We start from the raw sequence: 19,785 nt of genomic DNA on the forward strand, positions 1-19,785 counted from the left end.
CCATATACCTCTAGGATTAACAGAACAAATAAACCCAAAGAACAGAACACTGAATTTACTCTACAGCCACCTTTGTACAGGTAGCAGATCCTTAAGTTAAGTCTTCAGCTTCCCCCTTTGCCTTTGCTTTTTTCGTGGTCTCAACATAAGAATTGGCTGTGAAAAGGCAAGGAGAGAACCACCCCAGCAATGACACTGAAGGAGAAGAGGACAGGAGCCAGTTAGCATTCCTGGAACATCCACTCTATAAAAAGAAGAAAAAAAATCCAAACCCACACGCTGCAGCTCTCCCGCCATCTTGATGCCCTTGATGCGTGCTGATGGCATGGAGGCGGCTGGCACCAGAACAGCCCAAGAGAAGGAACGAGAGGCCAATGGAGATTTATGTGAGGAGAGTGAGATGGACAAGGTAAAATTGTCAGGAGGAGTTGTTAGAAAGTAAAATATATTGTGACAATTCCACTCCTGCCGTTCATCAATAAACTGACAGATCATTTAGTGTCAATTAGGTGTGATAGATGGACAAGTCCCCATGATCCCGGGCCAAAATTAATGGCTGGGAGGGAGAGGGTGATTGAAAATGACGGCTGACATTGAGAAGAAAGTCCTGAAGGTCCCCAAGGGGCCATTACTTGCCTCATTCCCTTGCAGATCAATGCAGGGACAAACCCAAAAACAGACACTTCGAGACAAAACTTAATCAGACTTCCTTTCCTTCCTTCCAAGTTCTGCTCACTCACTCTGCTTCCTGCGCCCCCCGCCTCTCCCGGTCCCTGAGCAAGGACATCAACAGGTGGAAGCATATAGGGAAAGGCTTTCATCTAAAGGTAGTTAAGATTCAGGAGCCATGGCAGTGCCACCAGCAAGCCCCCTTCTTAGACTATGGGCTGGTTCAAACACCCAAAGGGGACATTTATTGGCTCCCTCCCATTTAAAATGTTGAATGGAGAAACCTCTCTATGAACCGGGAAGTATGTAGGTATCAGTAGCCGGGGCGGGGGGGGGGGTTCCATTGTAATAGTGGAAGTGGCTCCTACAGGATGCTAGCCATGAACAGCATAATTCTCTTAATTTTTAATGTCTTAATGGTTCAATTTGATTTGTGATAATAGTTACATTTTATTGTTATCTCATTTTTGTCTAATTTTAAGAAAATGTATTGAAATTTGCCATATTGGGTTTTTTATTTTTATGTCAACCACATTATTATATTAAGCAGTACATTTTTAAAATAAAGTATGTGGCGATATCTCTGCATAACCCCCCTCTATTGAATGTTTACTGGGGTGGCCAAAAATAAACATCCAATTTGCAACCCTGACTTTGGCAATAGAAGCTTTTGCTAGCATGAGAGGAGTTACTCTTGAGATTTTATCAGTTCTTAAGAGTCACTATGTACAAAGAAAATACGATGGCATTATTAATAATTTGAATTCAGAGCCCAACTTGTTCTGAAGACGTGGGATGGGAAACTATAAAAATTAGATCATCAATGGAAAATATCCTATTAAAATCAAATTAATTTCCATCTGTGATTAGCAGATTTTCACATCTCTAGAGTTGTCAAATTAAGGATTCAGTCTCCAGTTCGGTTTCCAGTTCTGAGGTGCTAAGCCTCAGGTGCTTAAATGCTTGAAGACTTGTCAGCCTCAACCACTTATTGCTAGCTCAGAACCCAAAGCTGCCACTGATAGATGTCTCTTTAACTTCACATCTTTCCAAAGACACTTCACCTCCCTCTAACCATCTGCAGAGTGAGCTCTCAAAACACTTCTGAATTACAGATGTTCTTGAGGTACAATCTGAAAGTTTTCATACGGAAAACTGCACCCCCAAAAAGATATCGTACAGCTGGAAAATGTTCAGAAAAGAGCAAGCCACACGATCAAGGGGGTGGGGCAGCTCCCCTATGAGGAATGGTCGCAGCATTTGAGGCTTTTTCCATTTAGAGAAAAGGTGAGCAAGAAGCAACATGAAATAATTTCAAAGAACTATACATGGCATGGAGAAAGTGGCTAGAGAGGGAAAAATCTCTCTTATAACAGTAGAACGCGTGGACATTCAGAAAAGTTGAATGATGAAAGATTCAGAACAGACAAATGAAAACGCTTTTTCATGAAGCGCATAATTAAGCTATGGAGGCAGTGAATGGCCACCAACCTTGAATGGCTTTGACATATGAATGGAGGATAAGTCTGTCAGTGGCTACTAGCCACGAAGCAGGCTGTGTTTTGCCTCCACAGTTGCAGGCAGTATGCTTCTGAATACCAATTTTTGGAAACCACAGGAGAGTAAACTGCTCTTGTGCTCCAGTCCTGCTTGTGGGTCTCCTATAGGCATCTGAAAGATGAGGATGTTGGACTAAATCAGCCACTGGCCTGATCCACCAGGCTCTTAGGTCTTAAGTACATTACCATCTTGCCTAGATTATTCAGGAAGAAAAACATTCATCCCTTATAGAAACATTTCTTTCTAGCCCCCACACCCCACCCCACCTTACAGGGGCTCAGATCTTGAATGTAAATCAAAACACATCAAATTTCTCCCCAAGGTCTGATGCCCCTGTTCTATGCATTCAGGCACCCATTAGAGAGATGTTATTTTCCTGTGCTTTAGTCTGATTCCTCTTTAATCATTTTGCTCTGTTCTAGTTGCTGGGTAATGCGCTGCAAGGTGGCTTCCGGGTTCTCCGCGGATCGGAAGGAGTGCGGGTTAGCTCTCAGGAGGTAACCCGAGTTTTGCAGGGATAAGGGGTTTGTTAAAGGCTAAAAACAAACACCCAAACACAGGACGATAAAGTTCTGGAGGCATAGATACGGCGGCGTCCAAAGAAGGTTCCCCAGCTCGGATACCGGACTCGCTTTGAAGAGTCTGGAGGGAGCCGGGTTGAGCCGCGGACGCACGGATTTAAACTAACCTGCAAAGCGCTGCCTCGAACTCCACGAAAAAGCGGAGAGACCTTCCGGAAAAAAGAAAAGAACTCCCGAAGGTCTGCAACATCAGATAAAGAGATTAAAATACAGAGAGAGAAAAGACACGGGAGTTAGCAAAGAGAGCGGAAAGAAAGGAAACCCTTCGGGCGCTGCGGGAGAAAATGGCGCGGGGCGTAGAGCTTTGAGAAGGAGGAACTGCTGAGTAAGTGAGACAAAGTAGCTGAGAGGTGGTAACGCTGAAACAAAGAGACAAACTGAAAGAGGAAGGTTCGCTTCGCTGGGAAAAGCCGAAAGGTACTGTAACGAACTTTAATGAACGGGAATGCTGTTTTTATGTTGCTGACAAAGAACTGACGAGATATTGGGCTATAAGAAAGAGACTCTGACTTTGAACTTTGAAACCTTGGAGAAACTTGAATTGTGGAGCTTTCATAGGGTGAGGGTTGCGAAAGACTGAGAACGCAAAAAAGGGTGGGGGAAAAATCCCGTTTGGTTCACTAGAAGCTGTACATCTTGTCAAGAAGTCGCTGGGATTAAGAAACATTGTGTGAGAGAGAGAGATACTAAAGACTTTACGCTGAATTATTAACGCCCCAGATTGAACTGAGGGGGGTAACAAAAAGACCTAGAGACGACCCAACATCGACCTACAACCTAGAGACGATCCAACTTCGACCCACCACGGGAAAAGTGGAAAGAGGAAGAGCCAAGCGGAGGAGGGGGTTATTGGAGGCGGCAGAAGGAGAAATAGAAACTCTGCAGACTGTGGGGCACGAATCCTAGACTCTGGGGATAAGAAAGGAAAAAGGGGAGAACTGACAAAGAATATAAAAGATAATACACAATGTACAAGGTATAATATATAATTGAACATATAATTGTATTAATTATACCAAATGTATTAGTGGAAGATTAAGTTGGTGTGTAAAGGGAAGAAAAACATTACTGGTAAGGCAGTGGAAAAAGCGACCTCTAGTGATCAAGGGGAGTATAACACACATAAAATGGCACATAAGGCTACAAAAATAACAACACCAATGGAAAGAAGGTCTTCTAAGGCGGAAATAGAAGGGGAAGGGGATTTGGCCAAGATATTATCTGAAATAAGGGAATTAAGGAGAGAAATGAAAGAAAGTGAAAAAAGTATTGGGGAAAAATTGACGGAAATTGTGACAGAATTCTCAAGCCAAATGAAAGATTTAAGCAGTAAAGTACAGTTAGTGGAAGAACAAACTAAGAAAGTTCAAAAAGAAGTCAGGGAGAACAGGAAAGAAGGAGAGAAATTTAAGGCAGAAATGGAGAAATGGGAGAAAATACAAGAATTAACTTTGGACAATATTGCACTGTTGGAAATGAATCAAAAAATACAAAATGTGAAAATTAGAGGTTTAACAGAAGAGGCAGGGGAGAATTTAAGAGGGAAAATTGTTGAAGAAATAGCTAAACTGCTTGATTGGAAAATGGAAGAGGTGGAGAATCAGATTATCAAGGTTTTCAGGATTAGGCCTAACCCAACTCAGGGAAGAGCAAAGAAATACTCAGGAGACTGCTTAGTAACCCTCAACTCTATGGAAGTAAGAAATGAAATTCTAAGGAAAGGGAGAGAGACAAAGTGGATAGTAAATGGGAAACAAATAGTAGTGTTTAAAGACATCCCGAAAAGGTTTTTGCACAAAAGGAATCTTTATAAAGGATTGACTAAGATATTGACGGCAAATAAGATAAGATTCAGGTGGGAATATCCAGAGGGAGTGTCTTTCTTCTATAAAGACAAAAAATTTAAGATTGACTCTATCTTGGAAATAAAGAAATTCGGAAGGAGATATAAGGAATTAGGAAAGATAGAAGGAGTTGAATTGGAGTCAGGTGAATCGGAGTCAGAAGGCGAAAACGAGATACAAGAACAAGAGATTAAAGAGATAGCCTCATAAAGATCTTGCAGCTTTTTCTTTATAGAGATAATTAAAGTGAAATAAAAATTTATTTAATTAAACGAACAAAATGGTGGTTAAAATAATTTCGTGGAATGTGAATGGCATGAATGATAAAAATAAGAGAAATAAAATTGGACATGTATTGGAAAAACAAAAGGCAGACATAATATGTCTGCAAGAAACTCATGTGATAAAAAAACATAATAGAGTCCTTAAAAACAAAAAACTGGGAAATGAATTTATATCCTCGGATACTCAGAAAAAGAGAGGGGTGGTGATATACGTAAAAAATAAATATGAAACGAAGCAAATCTTTAAAGACAAAGAAGGAAGAATTTTAGGACTGCAAGTTCAAATTGAAGAGGAAAAATTAATAGTCGTAGGAATCTACGCACCAAACGATAATAAGGTGGAATTCTATAAGAAATTAGATGAAATATTAAATGATTATATCGACTGTAAAATTATACTGATGGGGGACTTCAATGGAGTACCATCTTTGGAAATGGATAGATCAGAGAAAAAGAGAATGAATCAAGGGAAACTGCCAATGATATTCGAATTGATGGCAGAAAAGAACGGTTTAATTGACATATGGAGATGGAAAAACCCAACGGTGAAAGAATTTTCATTTTATTCAGATGCAAATAGAAGTTGGAGCAGAATCGATCATATATGGACAACGAAAGATTTAACAACCAGAGTTAATAGAGCAGAAATATTACCAAAAACTCTGTCGGATCATAGGGCGGTATGCATGGAGTGGGAGACTAGACGGAAGAAAAACTTTAGGTGGAGAATGAATGAAACTATATTAGATGATGAAAAGATCCTAACAAAAGTGAAAGAACAAGTAAACACATATTTTGAATGTAATTTAAATAAAGGAACTGACATAAATGTAGTATGGGATGCCAGTAAGGCAGTAATAAGAGGTTATCTTATCCAGCAGAGTTCAATTAAGAAGAGAGAAAGAGATAAATACAAAGAAAATATATTGAAGAAAATAAAGGAAGCAGAAAATCAACTGGCTAAAAAACCGGAAGATACAGAAATAAAACAGAAATATAAGCTACTATTAGCACAAATGGAGGGACTAATAAACCAGGAGGTAGAGTGGAAAATGAATATACTGAAATTAAAGAATTTTGAATCTGCTAATAAAACCGGAAGATGGTTAGCTTGGCAGTTGAAGAAGAGAAGGGAGGCAACTACGATAAATAAAATCATTCAAAACAACGAGACATTGGACAAACAAGGAAAGATAAAGAACGCATTCCTGGAATTCTACAAAGAATTATACAAAGCACCAAAAGAGGATGAAGAGAAAATAAAAAAATACCTGGGAAAACATAAATTAAAGGAAATATCACAACAACAGGTAGATATGCTAGAAAAACCTATAACAGAAGAAGAAATCTTAAATGCAATTAAAAGTGGAGAAAATGGAAAAGCGCCCGGGCCCGACGGACTACCTATCAAATATTATAAAAAATTGAGTGAACAGATAATGGCACCATTGAAGGAAGTAATATGGAATGTAGAGAAGACAGGTCGGATACCTAAGACATGGGAAGAAGCCCATATTACTTTGATTCATAAACAAGGATCGGAACAAACAAACGTCAAAAATTATAGGCCGATATCCTTATTAAATTGCGACTACAAAATATTTACAAATATATTAGCACAAAGATTGAAACTGGTGCTGAAAGATCAAATACAGATGGACCAAAGAGGCTTCCTACCGGGTCGACAGCTAAGAGATAATATGAGGAATATTCTCAATATAATTGAATATTTGGATGAAAAAATAGACAAACAGGCAGCCCTGATATTTCTAGACGCGGAGAAAGCGTTTGATAACGTCTCATGGAGTTTTATGAAGGAAAATCTGAAGATGATGGGTATTGGAAAGAACTTCATGAAGTGTATAGAGGCGATATATAGAGATCAAAACGCAAAAATTATTGTAAACGATGAAACTACTCAAAATTTTAAAATAACGAAAGGAACAAGGCAGGGCTGCCCATTATCACCTTTATTATTTATAACAACTGTAGAAGTCTTGCTTCAAAAAATAAGGAAAAATGAAGCCATAATAGGCATCAGACAAGGCTATAGAGAATACAAACTTAAGGCTTATGCAGATGATATAGTCTTAACATTACAAGATCCGCAATACTCATTAAAGGAAGCGTTAAAAGAAGTTGAAGAGTTCGGGGCCCTGGCAGGGTTGAAATTAAATAAAACAAAGACAAACATGATAGTGAAGAATATGAATGAAGAACAAAAAGACCAACTGGAAAAACAAACAGGAATAAAAGCGGTGAAGAAAGTGAAATATCTAGGCATTTGGCTGACAGCAAGAAATCGTGATTTATATAAGGATAATTATTTAACGACGTGGAAGGAGATTACAAAAAACTTGGAAATTTGGGAAAAACTTAAATTGTCATGGTTGGGGAGGATAGCCACAGTTAAAATGATGATCCTGCCTAAAATGCTTTTCCTCTTTCAAACTATACCAATTGTGATGGGTCAAAATCAGTTTAAAGAATGGCAGAAAACAATCTCCAGATTTATATGGCAGTGCAAAAAACCCAGAATAAAATTTAAAATTATGACAGATAAAAAAGAAAGAGGAGGCTTTGCACTGCCAGATCTTAAGATCTATTATGAATCAGCCTGTCTTGTATGGATAAGAGAATGGCTTAAGCTAGAAAACTCAGATTTATTAGATCTGGAAGGCTTCTCAAATAGATTCGGGTGGCACGCATACTTATGGTATGATAAAATTAAAGCTCACAAAGGTTTCTTAAACCATACAATAAGGAAATCATTATTTTTAGTCTGGAACAAATATAAAGAATGGTTTGAGAGAAAAACACCAAGATGGTTGTCACCTCAAGAAGCCTTTACAATAAAAAAAACCAATACTGAGGGAAAATGGATCACATATAGAGACATATTAATAGGTGATAAGAAAGAACTCAATATAAGACCGTATGAAGAGATTAAAGACAGGCTGCAAGGATGGTTGGAATACTGTCAACTGCATAGTGTTTTCCAAAAAGATAAGAAAGAAAGAGGATTTGATCAGGAGGAGACACTGTTAGACAAAATAGTGATGGGAAATGACTCCAAGATCTTGTCTAAAATATATGAATTTTTATTAGAGTGGAATACCAAGGATGAAGAGATAAAAAGTGTCATGATTAGATGGGCAATGGACCTAGGCCACAATATTGAATTTGAAAAGTGGTATAAACTGTGGAATATAAGATTGAAATTTACAGCATCAGTACAGTTGAAAGAAAATATATACAAGATGATATACAGATGGTACATCACCCCAACTAAACTGTACAAAATGTATAAATCAGGAAATAAAAAATGCTGGAAATGTGGGTTGAAGGAGGGAAACTTCATCCACATGTGGTGGAATTGTATTAAAGTGAAACAATATTGGGAAGAAATTTACAATGAACTAAAAAAGATCTATAGATATTCATTTAAAAAACTGCCCGAAGCATTCTTGTTGGGTATGGTAGGAGAGGATGTAGAAAAAGAGGATGTGACTCTATTTATGTACGCAACAACAGGTGCGAGAATCTTATTGGCACAAGTTTGGAAGCAACAACAAATCCCAACTGTAGATGAATGGAGACAAAAAATGGTGAGCTATATGGAAACAGCAAAATTGACAGTGAAAATTCGGCAAACAGGAAGTGGAACATATGAAAAAGAATGGGGAAAATTTCTATTATATTTGAATAGAATATGTGGAATTTGAAATAGTAATTAGAATCTCATCGCTTGATCTAGAACACTTTATTGAGTTGGAAATATATAAGAATATAAAGAGGAAAAGATGAGGACAAAGATGAAAATAATTAAGAACATAGGATAAAAACAATAAAGAGGTTTGAAACCGCAAGAACTGAACAAAAGAAAGAATAAAACAGAGGAAGAAGGGGGGAAGCCGGAGGGGAAAGAAAGGGGGAGGAATAGGGAGGGGTTCAATAATGACAGATTTGCATTGTAAGAAGAATGGAACTCATAGGAGGTAAAAAAGAATATAAGGAGGATATACGACACAAATATATGGAATGAAATATAAACTATGGAATAACAATGTAAATATAATTGACGAGTTCTATGTTTGTATGTTAAAGTAAAAATTTAATAAAAAAGTATGATATAAAAAAAAAAAATTTTCAAGTTCTGCACATTTTAATGGTGAGTTTTATTTACTGTATTGTTTTTATCCATCTATATTGTTATTATATTACGGTCAGCAATTTGGAGCCTATTTTGAGGAAAGAAAGCAGGATAACAACATCATCTCTGGTACGCAATTTAGTACAGGCAAGTTTCTGGCCCCCAAATGAGGTAATTAGGCTACTATCCTATATATACTTGCATGTGTCAGTAGACAAGCATAGGATTGTGTTGTCAATCTAATTATTCATGCTAGTTGTCAATCCCACCCTCCTCCTTTCTTGTTCACTGTGCTTTCTGTGCTGATGGGGCTGGAAAATATATCATATAATATCCCTGTGAAATTCCTTTTCACTCTTTCCAATATTGCTTGTCTGGACAAATCATTTAGAATTCTGCATCAGTGTGATTTTGTATAAAAATTCAATTGCAACAGCAATAACAACAACAATAATAATAGCACTTTATTCAAAGTGCTTCACATACATTATGTTATTGTAATCATTATTACAACTATGTAAGATGGTAAATATTAGTATCCCAATTTTGCTGATGGAAAGTGGCTTATCTGGGTGAGTTTATGATAGAAGTCAATATTTCAATGTCCTGCAGATTTTCCAACTACACCTCATACTCTTAGGCACTACTCTACATTAGCTCTGCTTAAAAACAGTAGTTTGCATATTATTTTAAGTTACAGGTAGGTAGCCGTGTTGGTCTGCCGTAGTTGAAACAAAATAAAAAGCACCTTAGAGACCAACTAAGTTTGTTCTTGGTATGAGCTTTCGTGTGCATGCACACTTCTTCAGATACACTGAAACAGAAGTCACCAGACCCTTATATATAGTGAGAGGGTGGGGAGGGGTATTACTCAGAAGGGTGGTGGGAATGGGTGATTGGCTGATAGGTGTGGTAAACCTGTTGACGACTCTTAACGACTGCAATTGGTCTTACAGGAAAAAGCAAGGGGTGAGATGGCTAAAAATACCGTAGCTTTATCATGTATAATAAGACTCCAATGTTTCTATTCAGACCAGGTCTCTCCATGGTTTTAAGTTTGGTAATAAGTTGCAATTCAGCAACTTCTCTTTCCAGTCTATTTCTGAAATATTATTTTAAGTGTTCAACCACAATGAAGTAAAATGTGTCCTTTATTTAGGCTATGCTGTTTAGGGTGCTTTGAGAAGACTCTGATAGGTGCAGGCAGGGACTTCATGAAATGCGCTTCATGATGCTCTTGTACTCCTCTGGTCCCAATTCCCCAGCTATAATACAGCAATATAGAGACCTATCCACTATCTCTCCTAGGAGAGACATAATTAAGACTACAGCAAGTAAGTAATATATTTTTACTTTAAGACAAAGACAACATAATATGTTTCATGTATGGAAACAAACAGAAATCAGGAATTTATGACCTGGAAACTGCAATTAATTCAGAATGCGGCAGCTAGACTGGTGACTGGGAGTGGCCGCCTGGACCATATAACACTGGTCCTGAGAGATCTACATTGGCTCCCAGTACGTTTCCGAGCACAATTCAAAGTGTTGGTGTTGACCTTTAAAGCCCTAAACGGCCTCGGTCCTGTATACCTGAAGGAGCGTCTCCACCCCCATCGTTCAGCCCGGACACTGAGATCCAGCGCCGAGGGCCTTCTGGCGGTTCCCTCACTGCGAGAAGCAAAGCTACAGGGAACCAGGCAGAAGGCATTCTCGGTAGTGGCACCCACCCTGTGGAACGCCCTCCCATCACAGGTCAAGGAGATAAATAACTATCTGACATTCAGAAAATACCTGAAGGCAGCCCTGTTTAGGGAAGTTTTTAACCTGTGATATTTTAATGTATTTTGATATTTGTTGGAGGCCACCCAGAGTGGCTGGGGGGACCCATCCAGATGGGCAGGGTACAAATAATAAATTATTTACTATTATTATTATTAATATTGGTTGGTTGTTTTGTTTGTTTGTTTGTTTTAAACAAGATCAGAGAAAGGAACAGATACTAACTGTAACAGACTCCATAAAGCAGATCTCTAGAAACTACTGTGTTTTTAGAAAGGTGTCGTGGTGAGTCTCTCACCGCCATCCTCCCTTCATTCCACTGAAATTTCCTAACATGACTACTCTTTGTCAGGCGCCTGATGATCTCTTCAGCAAGCACATGCTCTTTTCCCCTTGTGTCTTATAAATATAATGCATGAGCTAACATAACGGGCCATTTACTGTAAGTCTGTTTATCAAAAGGTAATGATGTCATGAAGCGCCTCTGTGTCCATCAGCTTTCAGAACAGAATTGGAGTGCCCTCTGCTGGTTGGAGATTGTCTTTGCCGCAGAAATAATATATATTAGGACTTCAGCTGACTGTATGCTAAGAGTGGGTGAACTACATTGAGGGCAACTAGACCACAATTTCTTGTTCGCTTTGCTGTTCATACATGCTTTGAATTGTTCCTCTTGTTCTGTGCAAGAATTTGCCCTAATCACTAGTTTCAGTCCTCCTCACACACCTTTCTTGCACACTCTTGAGCAAATAGGGCTACAGGCAAAACGTATTAACACACCTATGTAACCTTTTTTTGCTCTCAAGCTGAATTTCAGGGTATTAGTGTTATATGTTTATTTATACCCTGCCTTTCACCCTGATGGGACTCAAGGCAGCTCATACTGTACATAGAAACAGGAATAGCTAAAAACGTAGAAAAAAACCACAGTTAAAAAAACAATTATATATATTGTTTAAAACATACAAATCATTACAATAAAAATAGCACAGCAGGGCACAAGATTAAACAAAACAAAACAAATACTGGTGTTAATCGTGGGGGGGGGGGAGCTTTACACAGTGTTTACCTGAGTTATATGCACTTCAGTTTCTTTAAAACTTGGTATGTGGAGGGTTGTTTTTTTTAACAGAAAACTAACCAACTATTCATCTAGTAAGAAATAAAATGTCCTCATTAGCATACTCAAACTTAAGCATTAAGTCTGGGCATTCTTTGGGAAGGAAGGGTGATTAAATAAATAATAAAATTAACAGAAATTTGTCATTTTATTTCTTTTGGTATGCCAAAGCTGCTGAAGACATTCATGAGTTCATCTCTGCCAGCTTTGTTGCACTAACCAGAAGAAAAACGGGCTGGGACAAGTATGAAGGGCATCTTCTCTGCAGTCACTGATGTCAGAGGAAATGGAATTTAACAGCCTAAGGAAATGCATCTAACAGGGTGTAAAGACCTAAGGAGCAACAACCAGGAAGATATTTGCTATTCTAGGAAACTGCCCCAGTGACCACAACAGCACACTTTCAATCATTGTTGAGTTAAACAAAACTGCACTCACTTGGAAGCGCTGACGCCAACCGAGCCATACCATACTTTTTGCCGCATTTTTTCCGGTTTAGCTGGCGAATGCTTACAGTAGGCAGCAAGCAATATGAGGGAGAAACAGGAAAGAAAACCTGGGTTATTATTTTATTATATAATAATAATTCGTATCCTGCCCTTCTGTCCTACGAATGGAACCTCCAGGATGGCTTTAACCAATCATAACAAAATCAACAGTCAAACAAACTCATAATAATAATAATAATAATAATAATAATAATAATAATAATTTAAGCAAATAATGCAGACAATATAAATGGTACAAGTTCAGCAAACATTTATACAATAAAGGCAAACATAGAATCATAGAATCATAGAGTTGGAAGAGACCACAAGGGCCACCCAGTCCAACCCCCTGCCAAGCAGGAAACACCATCATAGCATTCCTGACAGATGGCTGTCCAGCCTCTGCTTAAAGACCTCCAAAGAAGGAGACTCCACCACACTCCTTGGTAGCAAATTCCACTGCCGAACATCTCTCACTGTCAGGAAGTTCTTCCTAATGTTTAGGTGGAATCTTCTTTCTTGTAGTTTGAATCCATTGCTCCGTGTCCGCTTCTCTGGAGCAGCAGAAAACAATAACTGCTTAAATTTGTGGAAGTGGGATTTCCCTTGGGATTAGGCTTTGAAGAATGAGGCAGCCCTGGCCAAATCCACAGCAGACACATTTACACCAATATTTACAAAACAGATTTCTCATTCCAAATTCTGATGTAGCATATCACAGAAAACCTGTATATACAGTAAACTCTCTGAGGACTTGCATAGTATCCTAGTCTCTTCCTCACTAAGAAATTGTTCTACTTGTTCAAAAACCTTCAACATCTGTTTGGCAAACCCACCCCATAACCTGAAAAGAGCTAGTGCAGGGCAGTGACTAAGAAACCAATCCATCCCTGGTGTAAATCTCACCAAGTGACCTAAGGCAAACCTCTCTCTCTCTCTCTCTCTCTCTCTCTCTCTCTCTCCCATCTGAAATGTACCACCAGAGATTGAAGGTTCCACATTCCCTCATGATGAGAAAACTAGCACATGTTCTAGCCAGACTGTTCTCATTTTCTATCTGAAGTTTTAAAAAAAAATGTAGGGGAGCATTCAAAATTATTATTTCCCTTGTGCAATCTAAACAGATACAATCCATTCTACCACCTCAGCACTTTCCCACTTCATTCTGCTACATGTTTGGACCTGGCCTCAGCCCAACCAACTCCAGTTGCCACATCTAAAAAAGGATGCCACAACACTGGGGAAAGTATACAAAGTGCAACCACAGTGATAAGTCATTGAATTGTTTTTCCTATTATGAACGGTTTTAAAGCATAGCGGAAAATCTACTATGGGGGAAATCATGTGACAAAGTTTTATAAAGTTATGAATAGTGTGGAGACAATGGTTAGATTCTCTCCCCCCCCCCCCATCCTAGAATTTGGGATCACGTAATAAAATTAGCTGGCAGTAGTTCAGCCTGGCAAAAGAAAGTGGAATTTATGGTACCTAAATATTCAAAACATATGATAATAGAATCAGAATTATAGAGCTGGAAGGGACCATGAGGGTAATCTAGTCCAACCTTCAGCAATGAATGAATCTTTTGCCCAATGTGGGGCTCAAACCCTGAGATTAAGAGCCTCATACTCGGGGCTTTTTTCCAGCCGGAACTCATTGGAACTGAGTTCTGGCATCTCTTTTGCACATTCCAGCACCTCTGCAGCATTGCGATGTCCTTCCCCTAAAAAACTTTGGTTCCGGCACCTCTTTTTTCTATATATAAAAAAGCCCTACCAACTGAGCTATCCTAGGGGATGGACCGCTGGGTTCATGGCCTGCTAGTGTACTTTCCATTTGGTTAGCCGTTCTTGGAATAGGGATGCTGAACAACATGGACCATTGATCAGATCCAGCAGGACCTTATTTTCTTAATAGTTGGTTCCCCAGCTGTAGTCCACAGTGGTGCACTCCTGCAAGGATTACCACATGTTGTTAATACATGTTTGAGCTGACTATCAGGAACTCTAACAACATTTGCAGAGGTGTAAAGTCTTCAGGTCACTTCAGCTTTTTCATTGCTAAAGGGGGTGAGGGGAGAACATTCTGGATTCCTCCAGAAAGTAGCAAGAGAATAGAAAAGATCCCGAGGGTCTCTCAAAAGCCATACACTCTGGTGGAAAGGCCCAGCATCTTCTACAGGTGAGAGGGGGAAATTGTTTCTTGATGTAATGTTTGTGACTGTGGGAAATAGACAATACTTGTCATTGGGGTCTGTTGCCTGCTGGAAGAAGGGGGCACGACCCAACATAGCTCCCTAAGGAGGAGCAGAAATAGTAACTCTCCAAAAATAAACAGGGAGAAGGAATGAGCTGCAGTTTCAAATACCAGCTTTCTTCAGCAAAGGGGGCGCGGAAGGGCAGAGGGACAAACGGATAGCTTGGAACGCAGGAAACACCTTCCTTATATGGGCTCATCCGCAAGCGACAGAGCTCAGTCGACTGGAATGACTGTGTCACAAAATGTGAAGCCTTCAGGGGCTGCAGTGAATGGAGCTTTCTGATCTTTAAACGATTCCTCCAGATTCTTAAGATGCCAAAACCAAGAGGCTGTAGTGCCAAAAAAGGAGCATTTCAAACTGGGATGTTTCGGGAAAACATACCACATATGGATGTACATGCACACATACACAAAAGAGCCTACACATAGTTTGTCATCCTACCAAAATATACCACCAAAATATACACAGAACCTTCTCATGGAATCACATTCATTTGTCTTATATGCAAGCACTGTAACCTATTTACTGTAAAAAAACAAAAACAAAAAAAACCTTTTACATGGAGGTGTCTAATAATATTCTTTGTCCGCTGCCAATAAGTAAATTGCACATATGTACGTCACAGTACAAGCCATCCCCAGGCAACACGCCTATCCTGCTGCTCCATCTCACTGAAAAGTGTACTAACAATCCTTTCTAAAATGGAAATAGGAAGCTCAGATGGCTGTAAGTGCAACCCTTTCCAAAGCCCAACAATTAAGGCAATCCTTCAGCGACACCCACACCAAATTCTATCCTATTCCTAACACAGCGTATAACCCACCATGAAAAGTGCCTCACAAGTGTTCCTTGAGGCATGGGGAACAACTCCCATCAGCTCCAGCAAACGTGGCCGACGGCCAGGGATTATGGAAGTTGTAGTTCAGCAACATCCAGAGGGCCAATGGTTCCCCACTACAGATGTCTCCCCACTTGTGTGCGATCAGCATGTGCACTCCTTCTGACATGTGTGCTGTTTTCAGTGCTGAAAGGGAGAGTGGAATGGGGTGGGGCAAGGGCTGGGGCAGAACAGGGGAATCCCCACTCACATGAGTCTCAGTGACACGCGCAGCAGCTGGGGACAGAGGGAGCCCTGCGTAAGTGGGAATTCCCCTGTATATTATTCATATTGTGAGATGGTTTCCATGACAAACAGAAAAGACAAAGGGATGCAATGCAGTCAAATAGCTCTGGACATTAGTTTTAGGGTGCCCCCCAATTCCCAGAAAAGAATGGGGAAAGTTTACAGAATACTTGGATAAGGTATGCAAGACGTGAATATTGACATATAACTCACGGCGTATAAGAAATGAAGAAGATATTATAAATAAATGTTAGAAGGTGAAAATATGTAACATGGGAGGATATATAATTTGGAAGTGAGATTGATAAAATAATGAGAATGGTGTAGAGGGGAAAATCTAAATGTGTGGAAAGGAATTTAAAGTGCGAAATATAGATGTAAGATATAAGGAAGACATAATATGAAAGAAGGGAAGTTCATGGAATTAAAATTTAAATGTTTTGTGTGATATAATTTTTATTTTTTGTATAATTCTTATTTGTAAAATTATTGTAACAATTCTTGGTTTGTATTTAGAAAAATCAATAAAAAATTATCTACAAAAAAAGAAAAGAAAATGAGTTCCCATGAGCAGAAAGGTAGATCAGCACAAAGGGGACAAGAGAAGTCAGGAGCATGAATGACAATGTGGATGTGTCTTGTATACATACATGCACAGAAAAGAAAGGAGGGCATTTGTGAATATTATTATTATAATTAGTACTAATAATATTTCTATACGGCAAACCCATAAAATATTTCTATGCAGTGAACAGAATTCAAACTAAAACCAATTTTAGACGGAATAGCCATCTCCCCATGTCACATAGCAATGAGGAAAGTTTAAAAAGCAGTTTGTCATGTTTTAAGAAAGTGAATTCCACTAGGTAGCAGAAACCCCTTGCATGGCACTAAGGAGCTCTTTGGATCTAAGCCATTAAGGGGATCATTGAAAATGATTCTTTTGTCTTCAAACTAATTTTGTATGCTGGGTTTTAATACATTTTTTAGGAATCTAGAATTATACATTATGCAGTCAAGTGCAAGCTTTCCAATAGTAAGAATATTCTGACGGACTTAACCTGGGAGACAAAAGTTGCAATCTTATGGAACACGTACTTTGGAAATAACTCCCATGGAATTCAGTGGGATTTACTTTCAAATAAACTTGACCAGGATCTGAAAATAATAATGGAGTGGTGAGAGAGGTGGAGGAATGAGGAATGTACAGAACTTTGAAACTGTAAAATGTGGAGCCATTTGAAGAAAATGGTATAAGGGGTGTTGATGGCAACAGGCAGGTCAATAAACAGCCCTTAGATCTTTGTATAAGGTAATTTGGTGAGAGTAGTTTCAAAAGAGTGAAACAAGCAAAAAATAAGATCAAGCAGAGACCTGGGGGGATAAGTCACAAAGAGTTATAAATTATATGCTTGAAAAATGTGTAAAGGAAAGAGACACACAGAGCAATAAGTGGAAGGAGTGGGATCAAAGGTAGCTTTTTCTAGGAATGGCAGAGATTTGAGCTCTTGAAAACAAAGAGGAAGAAGCCAAATGAACGAAAGATGTCAAGGCACACAAAAAACAAGGTCAATATATGGAAGAGATTGCAAGACTGGAATATAAGAACTTTAAAATATAAGAAAAGCCTGTTGGATTAGGCCAATGGCCTATCTAATCCAATATCCTGTTCTCTCAGTGGCCAACCAGATGCCTGTAAGTAGAACTCAAGTACCAAAGCACTCTCCCCTACTGTCTCTAACTGCGGAGGCAGATCACAGCCATTAACAGATTTATCCTCCATGAATTTAGCTAACCCTCTTTGAAAGCTATTCAGGATGGTGGCTATCCCTGTTTCCTGAGGATGCAAGTTCCATAGATTAACTACACACTGTGTGCAGAATTACTTCATTATCTTTCAGGAATCTTCCAACATTCAGCGCTGAGTTCTAATATTATGACACAGAGAGAAAAAAACTTTTCTCTCTCCACTTTCTCCATGCCATGTATAATTTTATAAATACCTATCATGCCAATTCCTACTTGCCTTTCTCAAAATTAAAAAGTACCAATCATTGCAAACTTTCCTCATAGGGGAGCTGCTTTAACCACTTTATCATTTGATTGCCCTCTTCCAAATGTTTTCCAGCTCTACCATATTCTTTTTGAGGTGAGAACTGTACACAGTATTTCAGATGCACTTACAGCATATATTTGTATAGCAGCATTATGATGTAAGCAGTTTCATTTTCAATTCCTTTGCCTTTTTCACAGCTGCTACAACTTTCATCAAGCTATCCACTATGACAGCAAGATATTGTTCCTGATCAGTAACTGCTAGTTCAGACCCCTTGAACATATATATGAGATTCATATTTTTGCCCTGGCAAGCATCATTTTACACTTGTTTACACCCATTCACTCAGTTTGAAGAGGTCCAGCGTCTTTTTTATAACAATGAACAATTTTGTATCATCCGCAAATTCTCTCACTGAAACTGAACGGGGTCAATTATTGTATCTTCCAATCGTGTCAATTTTTTTCAGTGGAAGCCATTACTATATAGAAATCTGAATATACCTCTTTTGCTGATCACTCTGTGTGATGGAGGCCTTTTCAACCACGTTTGTACATGAAACACATTTGTTCACTGAAAACAAATATGGAGTCTCTTGCAACTTGAAACACCTCAGTGGAGTTCAGATTTAAAATCCTTTGAATATCCTTCTTATAGGCTAATTTGACTACACAACTCCTGACAGCAAGCTGCAATTTTATCTTTCCCACACATCATGTTGCCAGGATCCAATGATCCCAGGCTTCTCCCTCAGGGGGCATATGTAGACCCATATAGCCACAGTGTCCTAGGAGGCAAGAGATGTGTGGTGTAACAGTGTTCAGCCAATGGTTCCCTCCTTCTTCCTTCAGTGGGCTCAAGTTGGAAACTATTCAAAGAATGAAATAAATGTGTGGAAATACTGTAGAATTTTAATATAAGTTTTTCCCATGGCTTTGTGCTCAACACTCAGCAATCATCAATGCAAACTAACAGCGAAAACTAAAATGAAATGGGCTGGGAAATAAAAGATGCTTAAGAGAGTTATTTTGGTGAGGATGATGAAAAATGTTATTGAGGATAAGGAGATAACCCCAGCAGGCTGAAAATAACTAGGCAGCTATTCAGGGTGCCAGGGGCTGACGAGAAGGCCTTGGGGAGCTCCAGGCTGAATGAGGCCAGAGCTCATTCGAAATAAGCCGGCCTAATTAGGGAACATGAGTTCAACTACATTTTTCAGATTCCTGTTGGAGAATTTGGCCATATTCCTAGGGAACAGCTGGAAGCCCAACACTTTTGCAGGCCTTTGGGTAGCTTCAGGAGGAGAAACACTGATCCATTACACAGAAACCTGAGTAGAACAGGCAATGCTCACCTATCCTGATCCTCTTCTGATGGAAGGGACATCTCTCCCACCAGCCAAAGCTCAACTATGAATAGGACACAGCAGTATATTTCAGTCCAAGAACTAGTGAGTAGATATGAAAGGATATTTAGCAGTGAAGTCATTCCCAAGGAGCTAAGCATTAACACTGGCTCAGTGCATTGCATGTGTGAACTACAATAGTCTGAATGGAGAACAGCAATGTCATATCATAGCAAGTGTAGATTGCCATATATGTATGATGTGACTCGACGTGTGGGTCTTATGTACCACAACTGCATAACACGCTGCTCCTCAATTGTGGCTCGTTGTCCACAATCACAGTGTGTAGCAAGTTTGCACCAAACTGTAGCACTGCAGAGGGTGGACAGTTCCCATGATGGCAAGTCTGAGATACAAAGAGTAACATTACATCACTCTATGATACATCGCCAAAAGCAAAACTTTGGCAGAATAGCACAGTAGGACCGTTTCACACATGACTTTCTTAGGTATACCCTAA

The 19,785-nt window shown here is 39.1% G+C and overlaps 1 protein-coding gene across 1 annotated transcript in view; it reads right to left on the bottom strand.

Moving 5' to 3' along the window:
* Window positions 1-19,785, bottom strand: part of IFT43 (intraflagellar transport 43) — a 57,010-nt gene that overhangs the window by 33,539 nt on the left and 3,686 nt on the right. The window contains exon 3 of the mRNA XM_033142443.1: window positions 12,432-12,502. Coding sequence (XP_032998334.1) covers window positions 12,432-12,502 — 71 coding nt within the window. The remainder of the gene's footprint in view (window positions 1-12,431; window positions 12,503-19,785) is intronic.

Source organism: Lacerta agilis, chromosome 1 (assembly GCF_009819535.1).
Source record: "Lacerta agilis isolate rLacAgi1 chromosome 1, rLacAgi1.pri, whole genome shotgun sequence".
NCBI classification, from domain to species: domain Eukaryota; kingdom Metazoa; phylum Chordata; class Lepidosauria; order Squamata; family Lacertidae; genus Lacerta; species Lacerta agilis.